This window comes from Lampetra planeri, chromosome 5 (assembly GCF_965212315.1).
Source record: "Lampetra planeri chromosome 5, kcLamPlan1.2.h2, whole genome shotgun sequence".
NCBI lineage: Eukaryota > Metazoa > Chordata > Hyperoartia > Petromyzontiformes > Petromyzontidae > Lampetra > Lampetra planeri.
The window spans coordinates 14,425,516-14,445,889 of NC_136111.1; the positions used below are offsets into that span (position 1 = coordinate 14,425,516).

At 44.6% G+C, this 20,374-nt stretch overlaps 1 protein-coding gene across 1 annotated transcript in view; it reads right to left on the bottom strand.

Moving 5' to 3' along the window:
- Positions 1-20,374, bottom strand: part of DYNC2H1 (dynein cytoplasmic 2 heavy chain 1) — a 186,277-nt gene that overhangs the window by 30,083 nt on the left and 135,820 nt on the right. The window contains exons 76-84 of the mRNA XM_078594604.1: positions 16,108-16,158; positions 9,954-10,028; positions 9,357-9,488; positions 5,536-5,608; positions 4,690-4,847; positions 3,803-3,928; positions 3,190-3,300; positions 2,417-2,584; positions 1,081-1,156 (exon numbers count right to left, since the gene is read on the bottom strand). Of these exons, the coding sequence (XP_078450730.1) occupies positions 1,081-1,156; positions 2,417-2,584; positions 3,190-3,300; positions 3,803-3,928; positions 4,690-4,847; positions 5,536-5,608; positions 9,357-9,488; positions 9,954-10,028; positions 16,108-16,158 (970 nt within the window). The remainder of the gene's footprint in view (positions 1-1,080; positions 1,157-2,416; positions 2,585-3,189; positions 3,301-3,802; positions 3,929-4,689; positions 4,848-5,535; positions 5,609-9,356; positions 9,489-9,953; positions 10,029-16,107; positions 16,159-20,374) is intronic.

The following is a 20,374-nucleotide window of genomic DNA, read 5'->3' on the forward strand; positions in this document are numbered from 1 at the left end:
TTGTTCACCTTTTGGCCTAACACTGGTTGAGGCTAGGCCCTAAAGAAGGCTGTCTCTGGTGTAGACCAATCAGTTTCAAAGACAATGCATATATTACCAGAGCATGTTTTTGTATGCATGTTCAGCACAAGTATGTGTGGTTAATGTAGACATGATTCCTTGCAAAAAGGTTCTGTTTGGTGTTTAAACACCTCAACACCTGTTTTATTGCCAGAAAGGATAAAACCTATTCTTATACTTTGATGCTGCCAAGAAAGGTCCCATGTTGTAGGTGCTACAATTGCCAGTCAATTAACCCACAACACCATGGTCTGTCCAGTAACCTCCCTGCAAATTAACCTTCTACACTTCAAGTAGCCTCAAAGCGCACCTAGTCTGGCCCAAGTGCTGTCGTAATGTCACCACTTCTCAATCACCTAATTGCACGCTTTCAGATCGACTGCGGCCGTAAGGAACATTCTTCCTCCCGATATTAGGAAGCGATTTGAGCTATGCACTTTTAAATCTAGATTGAAAACTCATTTCTTTTTAACTGCTTTTTGTGTTTAGTTTGTTGTCCTTCCCCGCACCTCCGACGAGCACGGATAGCTACGTACGGTTTGAAAGAACTTCAACATACATACATATAAAATAGATTGCATGCACATGTATCAGTATTCACCGATACCTGGAAGTGCGTTTTTATAATTTTCTATACATTTTTAGGTCACATTTAAAGTGTACTGAAAACAAGTTATTGAATATCTTACATAATTAAAATTTTAGACCCTTCAATAACCACCAGATACAATTTTCATAGGGGGAAGTTTAAGAACAGAGCAAGAATCACATTAATTGAAGCTAAAATGTCATGATAATATTTCAATTGGGGGCCCATATATAAAAAAATCTTGGTTTTCAATTTTGATATATTATGTAACATTTCAATTCAGCATCCTTCAAAACTTACAATTACAAATCTTCATAGGCTTAGGTTCAAAAACCCCAAAAATGACAATATATATTTGTGTAATTTATGTGTAAGTTTACGTTTTGGTGTATGTAGGTTTGTCTTTGTTTATAATTACATCTCCTCAGTACCTGTACAAAAGCGGTCAATGATGTCGTATCCAGCACGCAGATCCGACAGGGAGAATTCATAGAACTGCGTCCATCCCTAAAGTAAAAACAAATGTGTTAAGCGATGACACCACTCACCCAAGCATACACACCAACAATGATGCACTCACATAGTAAACACGTGTACATTGAGTACAAAGACAATCAAGCAAGAGCTGAGTTTTCGTTAAAGCATCTATTTTATGCTTGGTGTATTCTCTAGTGAAACAGCATTTACAAAATGGTCAAATATTTCTTGCTCTTCAGCGTTCTGGTTCTGTTGATAAACTAAGTCAATTGACATATTTGCCCATGTGACAAATTGATTTGATTGCCTATGTCAGGTGGTGGAGGGTTATAGTTAAAATTTGACAATATACCGATCTAACCCAAACTAAACTCATCATGAAAACACAAATATTCCATTCAACTGTCTAGACCAGGGGTCGGCAACCAAAATAACAAGAAGAGCTATTTCTTTCCAATTCGGTACAAAATTCAGTATTTCAAGAGCCGCAATGCATCTGAGTACATACTGTACATACGTACATATCGTCAAGAAGCAGCCCGTAAAGAGCCGCATGCGGCTCCGGAGCCGTAGGTTGCCGACCCCTGCTCTAGACTGTGGGAAGAAGTGCTGTTCGTGAGTACCTGTTAAGGCTGGCATCATACATGAGGAGATGTGGTGTGGCTAATGCCACACAAGCCTGACTGCCATTTTCACACAAGTGTAAGTGCTCACCTCACCACTACATCAGGCACTCATATAAAGCCGAGTTGGTCTCGGGGATGCCAAGGCCAGATTCAATTGCTACTGTTAGTATGCATCTTGGCCAGGAATCAAACAAGGGTAGCAGGGGTTGATATTATACACACATAGACACAGTTATTTATACACAAGCACATGCATGCACTCATTCATATATTAGAACACACATTTACATAAATCAAACATACAGTGGTATTCACACACACACAACATCATATACACTCATATACACATATAACACAAAGATGCCCCATAAAGCTTACACAGACTGTTGGGGCAAGTACTGTTCGTGAGCAACTAATATGGCCTGCACAGCACGCCAGGGGGTGTGGTCGTCAGCACCATTCACCCGGCCGCTGTGCTCCTCAGTGCTTATATTTAAACATTGTGCCACATACTCACTTAAGACTGAGTCGACTTCAGGGAGGCCCAGGACTGGTTCAACTATCACTCACCACCGAAGTAAACCAGGGCCAGGAATCACACTCCAGTCGCTGGCTTCATGGCGCAGTGCGTGGACCACTGTGCTACACACTCACTGACACTCACCTGCGGAATGTAATTCCTCCTCTCCTGACACACAGCGTGGAACCAGGCGAGGGAGAAGAGCGCATGTGCACGTGTCCGCCCACCCCCGTCGCCGCGACTGCCCGACACTTGCTCTGCGGTCCAGCTCTCGTACGTACGCTGCAGATTTCGCTTTAACCCAGGGGGTGCCTGAAAACACATTAACACATACATACTTCACATATATGCAGACACAGGTATACATGCCGTTCATATTAGAGAGACATGTGCAAAATATAAATCTATACGTATAACATGAACCTGTCAATTGTTTGGTCAAATGTTTGTCCCATAATTTACCTTAGGTAGTCTGGATTTTATTGCATTGTACCAATCACTGTGCAACCACTCCCGGTAGACAAAAATCCCCCGTATAGCCTTAATAGACTCTAGGGGCAAGTGCTGTTATCGAGCATCTATGAAAGGCCAGCATGGCACACGAGGGGGTGGGTGGCCAGCACCATGCCCGGCTGCCTTTGTCTCCCGAGTGGCGATGTTTACACACCGTACCAGTCCTCATTTGAGGCTGAGTCGACCTAGGGAAGGCCCAGGACTGGTTCAAATAATCGTCACTGGTGTTGTCCGCAAGTGGGAATTGAACTCAGGTCACTGGGTTCGTAGTGCAGCACACTAACTGCTGCACTACCGCTTCCGGTAGACAACACACAAACACACAGTATGTACATGGAGACAGCTATCATTTTCCAGTCCGTGGACCAGGATTTGGGCCACGTGGTGTCTGAGAATGGCCACACCTCATAGGCGATCTTGAGGCTCGCTTGAAGCAACACGGGTGAGAAGCCTGTGTGGGGCTCGGACGTGAGCCACAGGCGGAAGTCGGCGTGCGGAGACAGGGAATTGAGCTCCTGTGGACGAGAGTGTTCGCACGCACAAACTTGCAAATACATTATGCACATACAGACAGACGTGTGTGTACACGGTTCACCCTCACATATGCATGTGCACACACAAGCACAACTCTCATCATGCCTTGTGTGCTTGTCATGTGATCATTACATTTTATGTAGAATGCTCTCAGCCATATCTAGACCACGAGCTTAAGAGCTAAATGAAAAAGAGACAACTGTAGACCCAGTTTCTTTCTTATTTGGACTCATCAGTATAGTACAGTACAGGTATTAATTCTCACTGCTGGCATATGCCTCTGCTAGTCCATATTTGGAGAGGACTTACCTGTACACTATAGGGACACCCAATAAGACTTGCCTAAAGTCAACATTGAGACATTTGCTTGACAAAACAGGCACACACAAGCAAATTAACACATAACAAACACACACACGCTTAACAGATGCAGGAAACGCGCATGTGCAAACACTGAGCGGTAAGACAAGAGGGAAGACGCACCTTCTCGAGAGTGGGGAGCCAAGCTGTAACAAGATGCAGGTTCTTCAGGCAGAGCCATGTCCCAGCCTGGGCACAGTCTCGTAGCAGCCGCACAGCCTCATCCGCAGCACCCTGCCCCATTGCCACCTACATCACCACCACCACCACCACTCTAATCAACATCAGAGCCACAGCCACCGTTGCTGTCACCTCCACCATCACCATTAGAGCTACTATCACCTCCACCACTACCTTTACCATAACCTCAACCACCATTATCACATCTGCAGCACTCTGCTGAATTGCCACCTACATTATCACCACCATCACTGGCAGAGCCACAGACACCATCGCATTTACCTCCACCATCAATGAGACCCATCTTTTCCACCACCTCCATCAGAATCACCATCACTTCTATCGCAATCACCACGATCACCTCAACCACTATTACCACGACCATTACCACAATCACAAAAAACTTATCTGCGGTACCCTGCTTCATCACCACCTACACCATCACCGCATAACCACAAAACTTCATCCTAAACACCCTGCCCTATGGCCAACTACGCGGTACATTGCCATGACAATCATCACAACCACCAAAACCACCATCATTGTAACTAAAGCCATACTCCACCAGAAATACCTATATCACCACCACCATCATCATAATAATCTTCATCCCCACCATTTTCACTTCATGCTCATGTGCCTGGTGCACAACCTATCGAGCAGCATAGCATGCTTGGCATTGACCCTGGTGCAAGGAATGAAATGGGGCCCCCATGTCAAAATGTATAATTTTCCGTTACCTCTTTAAAGCCCGGCACCTGGGCCATCATAATTCCTGGGCCTGGTGCAGTTGAATTGCCTTCACACGGAGCCATATAGTGTCAGATCACCTCGTGCAGAGCCTGCGTCCCATGTGTGGACGCCGCGAGCTCCCGCAGCTCATGGGAGGGGTCAGCTCCCGGAGATGTCAGCACGAGCAGTGGCTCTGATGAGACGGCCTCCTGCTCCGAGATACGGGCCAGAGACAGCGGAGACACGTCCCGCACACCTGGGACACACACAGACACAAGGGACGACATGGGATACAAGGGACGACATGGGACACAAGGTCTCCCTCTCTGAGACATGGATCAGAAACAAATGTATAAACGTGAATGTTGAGGTATTTATGTGTGACCGTGCATTGTTTATGGGTAAATGACGCATCTGTTCACAGATTAACATACATTTTTAACCATGTAATAGTGCATCGAAAACAAGTGTAAAAATGTATTTCCTTCAACCTGTATATTTTGTTACGTTAAGGATTCACACCACTATTGCAGTCACTCGGTGTGCTTCCATTCTCTGAAAAAATATATTTGTGAATAAAATTATGGCCCAATATCAATACAATACATTAATATTCTGGGGGATGAATTGTTCCAACCCTGGTAAAGATGTGCTCACATGTGTATATGTATAATTTATGTGTCTGTGCATGTGTCAGGGTATGTGTGCACACATTCCTGTGTGTGTATTTCAGTGTTCATAAGTGTGAATGCGTGTATGTGTTTATTTTTGTCTTCTGAAGTGTTCACAAATGGGAATGTCATCGTTTATGTGTGGACTGAACGTATTATCTTTGCGAATGATTGTGTGTGTATGTGTTCATGCATGTGTATTGAAGTGTTCATAAGGGTGAATGTTTGGGCACTTATTTATGAGTACTGTGTTCATGTGTGTCAATGTCATACCAAGAGCCCTGGTGGCGAAGAGTGTGGTGGCGCTGACCAAGCGATCTGGTCTCAATGCCTGAATCAGCAGAACCTGAAATCATCAACACCACCACCAGGAACACTAGAACTGTCAACACTATCAACACAACCATCATCACCAATATAACATATGTTTTGCCTAAGCAGCAGTACATTACCTAATCAACACTGCCACTACTATCAGTTAACAATTTAAGTGAATTCATTGTACAAACACGAAAAGTTGTGTGTCCAAGTGGGTTTCGCGATCGTGAGTGTTTTTTAGTGTGAGTATATGTGTCTGTTATGATATAGTGGAATATATATACACGATGCGATGATCCTTGTGACAAGAGTGATTATTCACCATGATGCAAATGCCTGGGTATTTCTTATTGTATCTTATATAGATTAATATAGCGCCTTATTTCAAGGTGCTTTACAGCAATTATAAAATTATACATAAGATGATAGTGGTTGAGATAGAGAGTTTGGTTATTAACAGTGGTGGTGTAGTTATGGTGACGATTAGGAGGACAGGTGGGAGTGGTTAAGGAGGGATTGGGGTAGGCCTGGTCCTAGTTGGGGGGTGGGGGCAGGGAGTAGCAGGATGATGGGCTAGGGAGAAGAGATGGGTTTTAAGGGAGGAGCGGAAGATGGTTTCACAAAGATGATTGTTAATTTGCAGTGGTAGCTTGTTCCAGTGAAGGGGAGCAAGAAGGGAAAAGGAACAAAAGTATGACTGGGAGCAGAGCGAGGGAGGCACCGAGACATGGACAGTATTGTAGCATAGACGGTGGGATGGGACGGTCATAAGAGATGAGAAAAGCAAGACTGGGTAGGGCAAGACCATGGAGGGATTTAAAGGCTAGAGTGAGGCATGCAAACATACAGCAATAGTAGACAGGAAGCCAGTGTAATTGGGAAGGAGAGCAGAGGTGTGGGAATTGTGGGGGAGGTTACACATTATTTGGGCTGAGGCATTTTCTATTATCTTGTAGGCGAGGAGCAAAGGCGTAGGCAGCATGCCCAAGAAGAGAGTTGCAGTGGTCAAGGTGAGTGAAAATGAGGGAGTGAATCAGGAGTTTGGCAGCAGAGAATAAGATAAGGGGACGAATGTTATGAATATTAAATAAGTGAAAGGTAGTGGCAGATATATTGCTGGAGAGGGAAAGAAAGAGGTTGAAGATGCTACCGAGGTTGAGAGCAGAGAATGCTTGAGTGAGGTAGAAGGGAGGGAATGAGATCATAGGACAGGGTGGAGGGGAGTGGGGGAAAGGGAAGATAAATTATTTCAGTTTTGGAAGGATTGATGGAGAGGTAGTGGTGTGACATCCAGGATTGGACAGTGACCTTGTGTTAGGCAAGGTCAGGGGCAAAGGAGGGAAAGGAAAATAAAATGTAGATGTTGTTGAAGAAGGAATTGGGAAAGTTAAATGAAGAAATTACAGCTTCCAGAGGTGGGATATAAAGGGAGAATAGCAAGGTACCAGGACTCAACTTAGAATAAGCATCTTGTGCAATGTGGTGAAAATCAGCAGTAGGAAGACAAAGGTGTCTTGGGTGTTATTCCGGCACCCCCCAGTGAGCTGTGCTTGCCTTATTAGATGCTCCTGAACAGCTCGATTGCTAAAAGTCTGTTGGGTTCCATGGACACAATTGTGTGTACATGTATTTAGGTGATAGGTGGCACAGCGGTTATTGCACTGTATTACAAACCAATAAACTTGCGTTTATCAACCAAAACCAGTCCTGGGCCTATCCTAGGGAGACTCAGCTGTCAAAATTAGTACCTGGTGTGGTTTGTAAACATCAGCGCTAGGGAGAGAAAGATGGCCAGGCATGGGTCTGGCCACACCACCCCCTCATGTGCCATGTTGGGCTTAATAAGTACTTGCTAACAGCAGTCTCTTAAAGCTATATGGGGAATCTTTGTCTTTGTGAGTGTATATTTTGGGTGATCCATTTACAGTATGTGATTGTATTCAAGAAACATTTGTAAGCTGGATTTGGCCAAGGCGGAACGATTGTGTGGCCCCCAGCATTCACCTGACATAACCTCGCTGGATGTTTTCTCGTGGGGTTACATCAAAGACTGTGTGTGTGTATGCGATAAAACCGCAAGATATCAATGACCTCAGCTTACACAGTATTGAATGCTATAAGGATATCGCAAGCAGGTACGGTAGATGAAATGTATTAGGAGATAATTGTTTCGATTTAAAGCTTTCGTGACTGCAGGGATTCATCTTCTTGGTTCTTTCAGTAAAGTCACGTAGAAAGGAAGTAATAAAATAATAAAACATAATAAAATAATTCTCACGACGTTTCGGCCACAACGCAAGCAGCCGTCTTCAGGTGGAGAACAGGTCTGTCAAGTAGACAGAGTCTGAATGGCACGCTTCAGGCTTGGAGCGACTATTTATGCTGGGATGGAGGGGCGAAGAGACGCTCTTCCATCCCAGCATAAATAGTCGCTCCAAGCCTGAAGCGTGCCATTCAGACTCTGTCTACTTGACAGACCTGTTCTCCACCTGAAGACGGCTGCTTGCGTTGTGGCCGAAACGTCGTGAGAATTATTTTATTATGTTTTATTTTTATTATTTTATTACTTCCTTTATACGTGACTTTACCGAAAGAACCAAGAAGAGATAATTGTTGAAAAGCGTAAATAAATTATTTGAAATATAATAATTGATTCCTTGTATTTTAGTGAGGTATCTATAAGTGTACACTAAAATGGAGTGATCTACTGTGCACAGCAAACCCTTGCCCATTGTAGGGGTTACGTTCTTGAAAATAGCTGCAATTGGAAAATCCAAGATCCGCAAACCAAAAGGCAAATGAGAAAACTAGGGTTTGGTTCACAGTTCTTCATACAACACCCCCTCCTTTTGTTTTATGTTACCTGACAACAACCCAAACATTAAACAGCAAGTATTTTGAATATAAATTGATTAATATTTTCTAGTGTTGAATATTACTTGTATGGTAAATGTATAGAATGAAAAAATGTAGTGTACAATACTGTAGACTTGTCTGTATACAGTATTGTACACCTCACTGGAGGCTGCAAACACCACGTAACCTGGGACCCACGATGAGCCGCTTGGGAGACAGGATGGTGCATGTGTGTTCTTCCTCAGCAGCATCATCGCGAGCAGTACAGTTATGAGGCATGCAGGAATCTTGCGGTCAACCGCAAATGGTTGAACCACAGTGGCGCAATCGGTGAACTGTACCTCAATGAATATAGCGCGAAACTGATAGCTAAACCCGCGATAAGGGTTTGCTGTGTATGTGTGTGTGCATATATGTTGGCATGTCATGTGTATACGTGTTTACACATGGGTGTGTGTGCACGTGTATGTATATGTTGGCATGTAGTGTTTATATGTGTATACACATCGGTGTGTGTGAGCGTGTCTGGCTGAGTAATCATTTAGTGAGTAGATGTGCTAATACATTGGGATGTGTGTGCGTGTGATAGTGTATGTGCACTTTCCCTTATGGGGAGTGGTGGTGCAGCAGTTAGCATGCTGCGCTACGAACCCGGCGACCCGAGTTCGATTCCCACTCCCGGCCAACACCAGTGACAATTATCTGAACCGGTCCTAGGCCTCCCCCTAGGTTGACTCAATCTCAAATAAGTACCTGGTCCAATTTGTAAAAGTCACCACTTGAGAGACAACCGTGGATGGCCGTGAAACTGGACACCCATCCCCTCGTGTGTTGTACTGGCTCTTTATAGGTGATCGCTAACAACGCTTGCCCCAAAGGCCTGTTGTGGTTATACGGGGAATCTTTGTCTTGGTGTGCACCTGCTGGAAGGCGGAAATCTTGTTCTGCAGGGCGGGTGGCAGTGCACTCTCAGACGCCGTGCTGCGTGAGAACGGAGCCCAGAGGACAGCGTTGTCAAGGTGGAGAGTGGAGACGAGGCCTGGACATGTGGCCTGGGCATGCATCCACCACGTGTCACACAACCACAGCACTATACACTACACACATACAAGTGTATATATGCAACGACTCCGTATGTTTCAAATGAAGAAAGACACATGAGATTTGAATTTCAAAGGGATATAATAACTATGGCATACCAATATAATAAGCACTATGTATGGGATGCCAATATTATGCATATTACATGTACATATAGAAGTGTACATTACATGTAATGTGCATTGAAATATAACTATAAGTATGGAATGGATATGTGGGAGTGTTAACTCAACAATGACTTGAAAGATAGGTATCTATCATAGGAATGTAGAATTTCCACCACTGGCTCAGAGCCGCTCATAATAGCAAGGGGTATGATATCACTTGCCTTGTATTTGCATACAGTGCACACCCACCATGGGAAAGTGATAAACTCAGTGATTCTGCAGTGAAAGGGATGAACGTGAATGCATCACCTTCAGGAGTGCGAAGGCTCCAGCATGCTCAGGCTCCACCCAACTCGGCAAAACCCCGCGACCTGAATGAGAGTCCTGTGAGAGTGTAGGCACACACACCAGTGGAGGGTATTTACTACTATAGTTACTATAGTTACCCAAGAATGTCAGTGTGTAATGCGCGTGACGTCATTCCACGTCGACCAGCCCCCCTCATTAATAATCATGAACAGGTTACGTCCTCCATATGGACCCGCCCCTCATTAATAATCATGAGCAGGTGACGTCACTCCACATCGAACAGCCTCCCTCATTAATAATCATGAGCAGGTGACATCACTCCGCATGGAGAACCCCCCCCCCTCATTAAAAATCATGAGCAGGTGACGTCACTCCACATCGAACAGCCTCCCTCATTAATAATCATGAGCAGGTGACATCACTCCGCATGGAGAACCCCCCCCCCCCCTCATTAATAATCATGAGCAGGTGACGTCCTTCAAATGGACACCCCCCCCCCCCCATTCATAATAATTAGCGGCTGACGTCAACCCACATGCGGGCCGAGGCGCCTCATCCCCCCTCCTCGGCGTCAACTCACAACCCTCACTACATGATGAACAAGGGATTATAACCTTGAAATGAAAAAGGTCTGTGTCACTGCGCCCTTACAAATTGCACACGAATGGATGCAATGAAGATCACGTCGCTGTCTGCTTTTCGCTTGCAAGTTTCAGATTTACTGCAATTATTACACCCATCCTTGGACGGGCAAAAGGCTAGTCTATACATATCTATTATTGTATTGCCCATACATCTGATTGTCAGATTATGGAAGCTAAGCAGATTGAAGCCTGGATAGTGATGGGATGGGTAACCACCATTTACAAGAAGTTATTGTGGATATATAAAAGGGAAATTTGTGAATGTGTGTCTGTTCGAAATGTTTAGCATACTTCCCGACATGCAACAAACTTTAAATTTGGCATGTGGGTAGCTTCCAGGCTGTACACAATGGAAAATTATAAAAATAGACTTTTGTATTTTGGGTGGGGGGCGCAATAATGGAAAGTGAGCGGTGACATCACATCTGTGATGCATGTGGCAACCCTCCGCGTAGGCCGTGTATCCCGCACAAATGCGCGGCATTGCTGTCTCGATTTTCTAAGTCAACGTGACTATTTTCAGCTCGCTCTTAAATATAAAGCAGAAAATACATCTGTTTGTGTGAAGCAGCAAAAACTCTCCAACGCTGAGCTCTGACATCATGAAATTTGCACAGCTTATGCTGTCTGGAATTTTAAGGGAACGGGACTATTTTCAGCTCGCCACGTCATTCCCTTCCCGTGTTGCCTAAATCGACATTACGTATAAGTGGGTTAAGGTTGAATTTCCTTGAGTGAAAACATCCGATTTAGTCAAATTTATTTGTTTTGCCTTTTTTCTTTCTTGCAAGCATACATTTTTTTTGGCTTTTTCAGTGAAATATAAAGAAATATGAAATTAATCCTAGACAACACTCCAAGTCCCGGGCGAAGCCAGGTCGTAAAGTTAGTTATATGGAAATATTTTTTTATTAAATAATTTCGGCCAGATATGTTTCACGTATGCCCTTTTAAAATGGCTTCAGACTTATCAATTATACATACTGTCGAACATAAAAATAAGAGCTATTATAGTTATAATAAATGTATTAATTTGATTGTTCCAGCCCTGGTCTGGTATGACCTAGGCAACTCGCAGTGATCTAGTTTTCATACAATGCTTGTGGAAGTATCTTGTGCACATTGGCTTTCTGCTCCATGTGCGTCATGCGATTCACTTGCCGTACACCGTCTGTATACAGAACTGTCACACGACCCCTCCTCTCCTGTTTTGCTTTTGTTTAAAACGGGAATGTTTAAATTGCAATTCTGCAAAAACTGTGTGATGGATATTTTAATTGACACATGTCACCACAATAAGTGAGGATCTTATATTTGGTATAAACCTTATAATTGTAGATAACTAGCACTGCCCGCATATTTGCATGGGATACACGGCCGGGTGATGTCATTATGCAGATGTGCGCAGTGATGTCACCAGCACACACTTTTCCCATGGGTGCCAAGGCGAGGTTTAAAACAATTAGGTTTGATAAGGTTTAAATAAAAAAACTTCAATATCCCGAAGGGCCAGTTAGGGTGAGGTTTTGAGGTTTATTATTAAAAGACGCCATTTTGTTTTTTGCAGGAAGTCTGACTGAAGTCACAGACTGTGGAAGGCCGGAGCCCGGAAATCAGAAATCTTGGCATTACCTGAGTTACTAGTGTCATCAAACGAACCCAATTTCCACCGCAAGCAGGATCATGGATCAGGACCTGCATAAGGATTTACTCGATTCCGAAGAATGTGATAGTGATGTCGTAATTGTGATGGAGAAGAAAGGAGTGGCCAACACGGAGAAGGATGGAGTGGCCGACGAGGCGTCGGCGAATGCAGGGAAGGCCAGAGGACGCTAGATGGGCCAGTTTTGGCACTACTTCACCGATGATCCGGAACTGCACAAGTTGAAGAGTGCCGTCTGCAAACATTGTCTCACCAGATTCAACCATCACAAGAAGAGTGAGCAGGCAATGAGGCACCTGAATGCATGCGCCCCTTTTCGGAGGGCAATGAATGGCACCGAGATAGATGATTGTCTCGAGTGGTATGCGTCGAACAAGAAGTGGGTGAAGCCATCGAAGGCAAGCGGCAGCTCAACTCCATCTACATCGAATGCTTCGTCGATGAAGCAAGGATCAATCAAAGATCACCTAATACCAAAGCTCGATAAGCGAACGAAGGAGAAGTTCGAGCAGGCCATAGCAATGCATTACTTTGTCTCGGGCACGTCGTTCCAGCGGGTCGAGGAGGAGAACCTGGTGATCACTGTGAAGGCCCTTCGCCCAGATGCAGTGCTGCCGAATAGGAAGAGGCTGGCCGGACCATTGCTTGACAGGGCGTACATCGACATGAAGAAGGTTGACACCGTCCTGGACAATAAGACTATTTGCCTGACATCTGATGTGTGGTCAAACATCAAGAATGATCCGATTGTGAACTACATGGTCACATCGCCGTCCACAATGTTGTTTCTCGAGTCGGTGTCACTGTGAAGGCCCTTCGCCCAGATGCAGTGCTGCCGAATAGGAAGAGGCTGGCCGGACCATTGCTTGACAGGGCGTACATCGACATGAAGAAGGTTGACACCGTCCTGGACAATAAGACTATTTGCCTGACATCTGATGTGTGGTCAAACATCAAGAATGATCCGATTGTGAACTACATGGTCACATCGCCGTCCACAATGTTGTTTCTCGAGTCGGTGTCCACTGGAGAGCAGGGCCACAACGCTGACTGGATCGCCTCGGATCTTGAATGTGTGATGGCGTCCCATCCGAAAAAACTACATTCGCTGGCACGGTCACTGACAACACATCCACCAACAAGAATGCGTGGGAACAGCTCTCGAAGGCTCACCCATCCTCCTATTTCAAAGGCTGTACATCGCATGGTCTGCATTTCCTTGTCAAGGACATATTCTCTGCCACAAAGATGAGGAAATCCGGCCAATCAGAACATACATACCCGATCGACTATCTATTTGAGTACTTGCTTGAGTTCATCGTGTGGTGCAAGGACACGGTCAAATTGTTTCACAACAATCACGTTCTCAAGGCACAGCTGCAGGCTGAACAGAAGATTGCTGGCGTTTGAGCATTGGTCCGGCCGGCTCCTACACGTTGGGGAACGATCAAAGGCTGTTGCGAGACACTGTTGTCGTCGGAGAGGATTCTGCATTCCATTGTCACAGCTCGCGACTTCATCAAGGGGACGGTAGCTCAGAAATCCGAGCGCATGCCAATCAAGACCATCATTACGAGCGACGACTTCGTCTCTCTGTTGCAAAAGTCCCTTGCCATTCTCACGCCCATTGACGCATTGAAATATCAATCCGATTCCGTATCAGTCTCTGAAGTCTTGCCGGATTTTCACACCCTCCCTGCTGAGTTTGCCAAGCTGCACGGTCATGTGAACACTGAAGAAATCAACTACCTGATCAAGTTGATAGCAAGTCGCTGTCAGTTCATGTACGGAAAGGCCCATGGACTGGCGTATCTGTTAGATCCTCGATTCATTGGAGAGGGCTTGAGGCCGGCCAATCGAAAAAAGCTGGAGAGCATCTTACTGGAGAAACCGATCGACGATGAGACGGCGGTTGATGACGAGAGGCGCTCTTTATGCAGCTCACCGAGTACGTCATTTCGACGCAGCAGAAGGATGCCGGCGGGTTTAGATTAATTATGCTGCTCAAGGGACGTAAGACACCTTTGCAGTATTGGCAGTCTGACGGCGTGGCCTGGCCCGATCTTCAGAAGATCGGCGTCAAGCTGTTCATGATGGCGACATCCTCTGCAGCCTCGGAGCACAACTTCTCAACTAAGGGCTTCATACACAGCAAGCTCAAGAACAGCTTGGCACTCAGTTCGGTGGAGAAGTTGGTCTACCTCAAGAGCAACTATGCGGTGTTCGCCGAATGCAGTTATATGTCCAAGGGCGACGACACGGACTCATCGGAGTAGGACTCGTACTGGATCTGGGAGTATTGCGAATAAAATCATGAGGTTTATTAAGGTTTGAACCTTAAACCTCAAATTCGGATCTGAAAGGATTAGGTTTTTTCCACCCCTGACTTTTCTTTTCCCGCCCACTCACCAGCCAGATGACCAACAAAACAGTTTTTTCTAGTTTCGTATCATGTGTGGATGAAGGCGACTGGGATACATATATATGTATAATCTCTGACTGAATGTATATATCTCTGTACAAGAAAAACGAAAGCAGAGACATATCTCCAACTGTTGGGGAATGTACTGTTCATGAAGACCTATGCAAGCAAGCATAGTTGGGGTCACCAAATTTGCCACAAGTCAAACCTGGTCATATTTTTAAATCAGTCTAGTTCTATTGAAACCGCGGGATGTACTGTAATTTTCAACACAATACCGCCAGATCTCAGTGCAAATCAATTCCTGCCACCAGAACACAGTTGCCAATTCCCAGACTGTCAGGGAGAAACCTGGACAGGTGGAAACCCAAAGCACAGTACAGGAGGAAGTGTTGTGGCCAGCACCACAGAAGCTATTCTGCCACTTGTCCTCCAATGTTGATGTTTACATACTGTACCACATTTATTTAAGGCTGAGTTGACAACGGAGAGTTGCAGGGTAGTTTCTAAAATCACTTGCAAGCCAATGTTTGTGTGTTATAAAGATAACCACCACTCTAAACTATGCAGTATGCAGTACATACACAGGCAATTTGCGTGTGCGTACATGACAGCCTGTGGCTGCGTCAGCAAAGGATCTGTATATATTTTTACGTGCACATGTGTGTATGCATTTTTTTGCGTACGTGAACATGAATATATAGGTATACGAGGACCTAACCCACAGGGACCCTAAACTGCACAGGACATAACACGAGTGGCATAAAAGGCAATCGCAACATTATTGACCTTTGGGTCCTGGGTTACTTTGACAGTTGCATGTGTTCATTAGGCTTCATCACCCTTTCCAGAGAGAGGTATGCATGTGCGAGTGAGCTCATCTCCGTTGGCAGCATGTGCATGTGACTGGGTTTTTAATATATGGTGATGGTACAAGTGCATGCATGAGCATGAGCGCGTGTGGTGAATGTGTGAATTCATGTGTGCGAGCGTGTGTCGGGTGTATGTGAATATTAAGGAGCGTTTATAATAATTAATGTGTATATTTGAAAGGGCCAGTGTGTGCGAGTATTCGCGTAAGACGGTGCATATATTATGTAGAGAACTGTTTTCTTTTAAACCTGGGTTTCCCTGATGGCGTGTTACAACTTTCATTTGTCCAGCGCTTTGTTATCTTAAGATGAAAGGTACTGTGTGATATAAATAATTATTTGTTATTACCCAACACGTTTTTTTAATGTTTTCCAACTAAGGTTGAAAGCATTAATGCATTAGTTATGTCTGTAATGGTGGGGGGGGGGGCAATTACCTCTGATAAAGATCATTGAAGTCGTAGGCACTTACCCTTGAGAAAACACACCAAATCTATGAAAGGGTCGTGATGATGTCATTACGTGTGTATGTGCAGGGTGGAGGGAGTCTCACCGGCTTGTGCCCAGCGTCTGTGACCACAAGGCCTGTGAACAAATCCCATTCCTGCAGGAACAGTACACATTGCTAATCAGCCCATAACTCACAAAGCAGCAAGTCACAACAATACATGTGGATTTATATTGTGTCTAACTGCAGCGGTATCTCTAGTCTCTGTACAAAGAGGAGGGTGTGGACTCAGTTAAGGATTATGGTAAAATGGGGATAAAGGAATACCATCTATGATGTGAGAATTAAAAGACAGAGGAGAAGAGGAAGGTTTGATCTTGGCCTTAACGAGGGGGGAAGGAAACAGTGGTACAGATGGAGCTACAGACTATGGGCGCAAAGGATCAGCAGTAGCTCGCACTGTGCAGAGTATGAATGCAGATTTAAATAGGAGACCATGATTTTGAGTGGGGGCAATAGATTGAGATTAGGGTGGAGAGGTACTGGAGCAATACCCTGCAGGATCTGAAAAGCATTAAGATAAATCCTAAATTTAATTAGGTAACCATGTAGCGATCTAAGGAAGGGAGTGATGTGTTGCAGTAAATGCATGAACAGCAAGCAGCATCAGCGACATTTAAAACATTTCCTCTAGAAACGTATCTCATCTAATTCAACACAGAATGCTCCATTTATAAAATCTCATCCCATCCGAAACACAACCATCATCTCAATTACAACCCTCGTCTCATCAACCACATACAGTCAAAATCATGGTCTCATGATATGGAATCTTTGTCTCATCCTATACAGGACCTTTTACCCACTTGAATCGTGGGCCCACATGCTGCTGACTGGCTCCTTTGAAGTCTTTAAAAACTCTGTGCTATCAGCCGTCCACATGCACGTTGCTTCGTACAGCTAATTACCGAAGCATTTGCATATATTTTTTCCGGCTTTCCTGTTCTGGCAGATGGGAAACCTAACACCCGCTTATGTGGGTGCTTGGCACACTCATACATTCAAACTGACATCACACGCGAAAACAAAGATCCCCTGTGTTGCCTCCACAGGCTGTTGTTGGTGAGCACCTATGAAGGCCTACATGGCACAACAGAGGGTGGTAATCAGTGCCATGCCTGGCCACCTTTGTCTCCCGAGTGCTAATTTTACACACCATATTAAGTACTCATTTGTCTGTGAGCGGGAATCAAACTTGGGTCACCGAGTTCATAGCACAATGCAATAACCACTATACTCCCACTTTCCATATACTGTATATATACACAAAGACAATGATCCCCCGTATAGCCTGAACAGATATTTGAGGTAAGTGTAATTAGCACGCACTTATGAAGGCCAGCACGGCACACCAGGGGGTGGGGTGGCCAGGACCATGCCAAGCCACCTTTGTCTCCTTAGTGATGTTTACACACCACACCAGGTCCTAATTTGAGGCTGAGTCAATCTAGGAGAGGCCCAATACCGGTTCAAATGGCCGTGTGTGTGTCTAAGTATGTAATTCTTTGTCATACATACAAAGATCCCCCATATAGCCTTTACAGACTGTAGGAGCAAGTGCCATTAGTGAGCATCTATGAAGGCCGGCACGGCACACGAGGTGGGTGGCCAGCACCACGCCCGGCCGCCTTTGTCTCCCTAGTGGCGATGTTTAAACACCGCACCAGGGACTCATTTGACGCTGAGTCGACCTTGGGGAGGCCCAGGACCAGTTCAGATATCGTCATCACTGGTGTTGACCCAATGCGGGAATCAAACCCAGGATGTCATTTTCAGCACAGTGGGCGCCAATCGCTACCCGACTGTTCCCCACTGTCATACATACATACACACAATTTCGTAGACATACACATATACACATACACACAGACCTTTATCCAAAGACAAAACTATAAAGCGACACCCTGTATGGCCATACAAACTGTTGGAGCACGTACTATTAGTGAGCAACGTCTGAGGCTGGCATGGCGCATGGTGAGATGGTGTGGTCAACACCGTGCCCGGATCCCTCTTTCTTACCAATGCTGATGTTTACACACCACAACAGTTCCTCAATTAATGCTGTGTTAATCTAAGGGAGACCGATATTAATTGCCCCCCACATTATTTATGGCCAGGAATCAGACCCAGGTGACCTAGAGTGTGGTGCAATGCGCCAACCACTGCGCCACTGTGATATACAATACATACACGCACGTATTAACTCACACACATACATACTGTACAAGTCTGCACAAAGAAAGACATACTTGCACCGGCATAGATAACTGCCAACATGCCATTAAATGGTGAAGTCACCACAGCGCTTATGCCAGTGTAAGTATACTTTGAGGCCATGAAAAAGTTTGAAGGCAGACAGTAAGGAAATCGTTGGAAAGGCTCAGATATGCATTAAATTACTGGCATTGTTGGCAGATGCACAACTTACGCACCCCACTGCCAACTCGCCCTGTTTTAAAATACCCAATGCTCTAGTCATTGTTGTGAGCGTCGCTCCTCTCCCTCCCATTGTTCTTGGGAGTCAGGCTGTCTCCATGAGCATGTTTTACGAGAGGCCTCCCGATAGGCCAGGCGTGACACTGCTGGTGGCTGTCTTGACAACCTGCCCTCCTCCATCCTGCACATGTGCTGATTACATCCACAGTGCTTTAATGCCATGTTTTATTCCAAACTTTTAAGTCGGTTACTCTATTCTGCCATTCGATTTCTAGCATCCTCCACAAGCACATGCATTCAAAGACCAAAGAGTTTTTTGAAGTTGCTTTAAAATTGTAAATTTAGTGAAAAGTTCATTATAAGAAATTCAGAAATAAAAGAAAGAAGCACGATACATCATGAATAGATAGAAGAAGAAAATAGCCACTTTAAGTGTAATTACCATGATGTAATTGTAATAATTCAATTGCATTAAAATAATTCCAGTTGGCTGCATCAGAAGGACCATAGACATTTGTATATAGGATTGCCGATTAGAGATTTATTCCGTGATATTTAATCTAATCAAGAGAGCATACATGAAGCATTATGTGGAGAGGCTACGTTAAGCACGGACACAATATCATTTTAAATAACGGAGGCATTCATATTTAAAGAAGTTAAGGCCAATTTCGCATACACTGCCCATTCCCCCTGAGAAAGACAATGTTGAGAAGGAGGATTCGTATGAAAGTGGTGGCTAAATGGGACATGGTCTAGGGTTTCAGGAACCCAAGTATAAAACAACTACCAAAGGCTCCAGTAGCTAATGGTAGTGGAATCCAAGATAATCGTTGTGCATTGATAAATAATTAGTTTCATGCTAAAAGACCATGACATCACCCAAAATATGCCCATCTCGTTAGATCACAGAGAGCTAAGCAGCTTTTGAGCCTGGATAGTGCTTGGCTGGGTGACTACTGTAATACGCCAGTTTGTTAGAGGTGGCTGCAAGGCTGTGCTACAAAGTGGGTAGCAGATGCCAGTGCAGCATAATCCTTTATTATACTGTGGTTCTATGCTCCCACACTGATGCTTCTCACTTTCACCAACTGGCACTGACCAGCATGATGAATTATGTTTAAATAATCCTCATGACCAGTCGGGTACAGGGAAGCCCTCATCCAGCAGTGGAGTTACTAAAGGGGCGTATATGTGCATGTATCAAAGGCAGTGGGGGCTCCAGAAGACCAATAGCACCCACAATATGATGTAAAGCAACTTTGGCATCATAGTATCTCCATCGTGTTCATTTCCAGGGCATTTTCCTGATATCATCTGTGCTGCCTGACTGACAGCATGAAAAGGATGTAAGTTATATAATAGCTATATATTATCAATGCTCTAAGCTCGCCAAAAAACAGCTTAACTATTTTTTTACGCAGCGGTTGAAAATATACGAGGGCGGTGCCACTTTACATTACGGGCAGTTCTTGGCTTACGAACCTAATTCGTTCCCAAAAGGTGTACTGGCAGTCCTCCATTTACGAATGGATTCAGTTCCTGAGCCCCCATTGGTAAGTCGCATGGTTTGTAAGTCAGAACACAACAATGTACTGTATTTAAATGCCCATACGTTCAGTGTTATGAAACGTTTTACGGCTCAACAAAAAGGGAAGCATTGTTAAACTCATAATATTAAATTGCATGTAACACTGTAAAGAAAAAGACTATAGTAAATGAAACTAAAAATTAAGTAACACAAATAGAGAAACTTTTATTTTCACTTATCTTGAGTCCTGATGATGACCACAATTGTACACACACTGGGGACACGCGAGCGCACGCACACACAGACACACTCGGAAGCACGGGAGCACACACAGACAAAGATAAA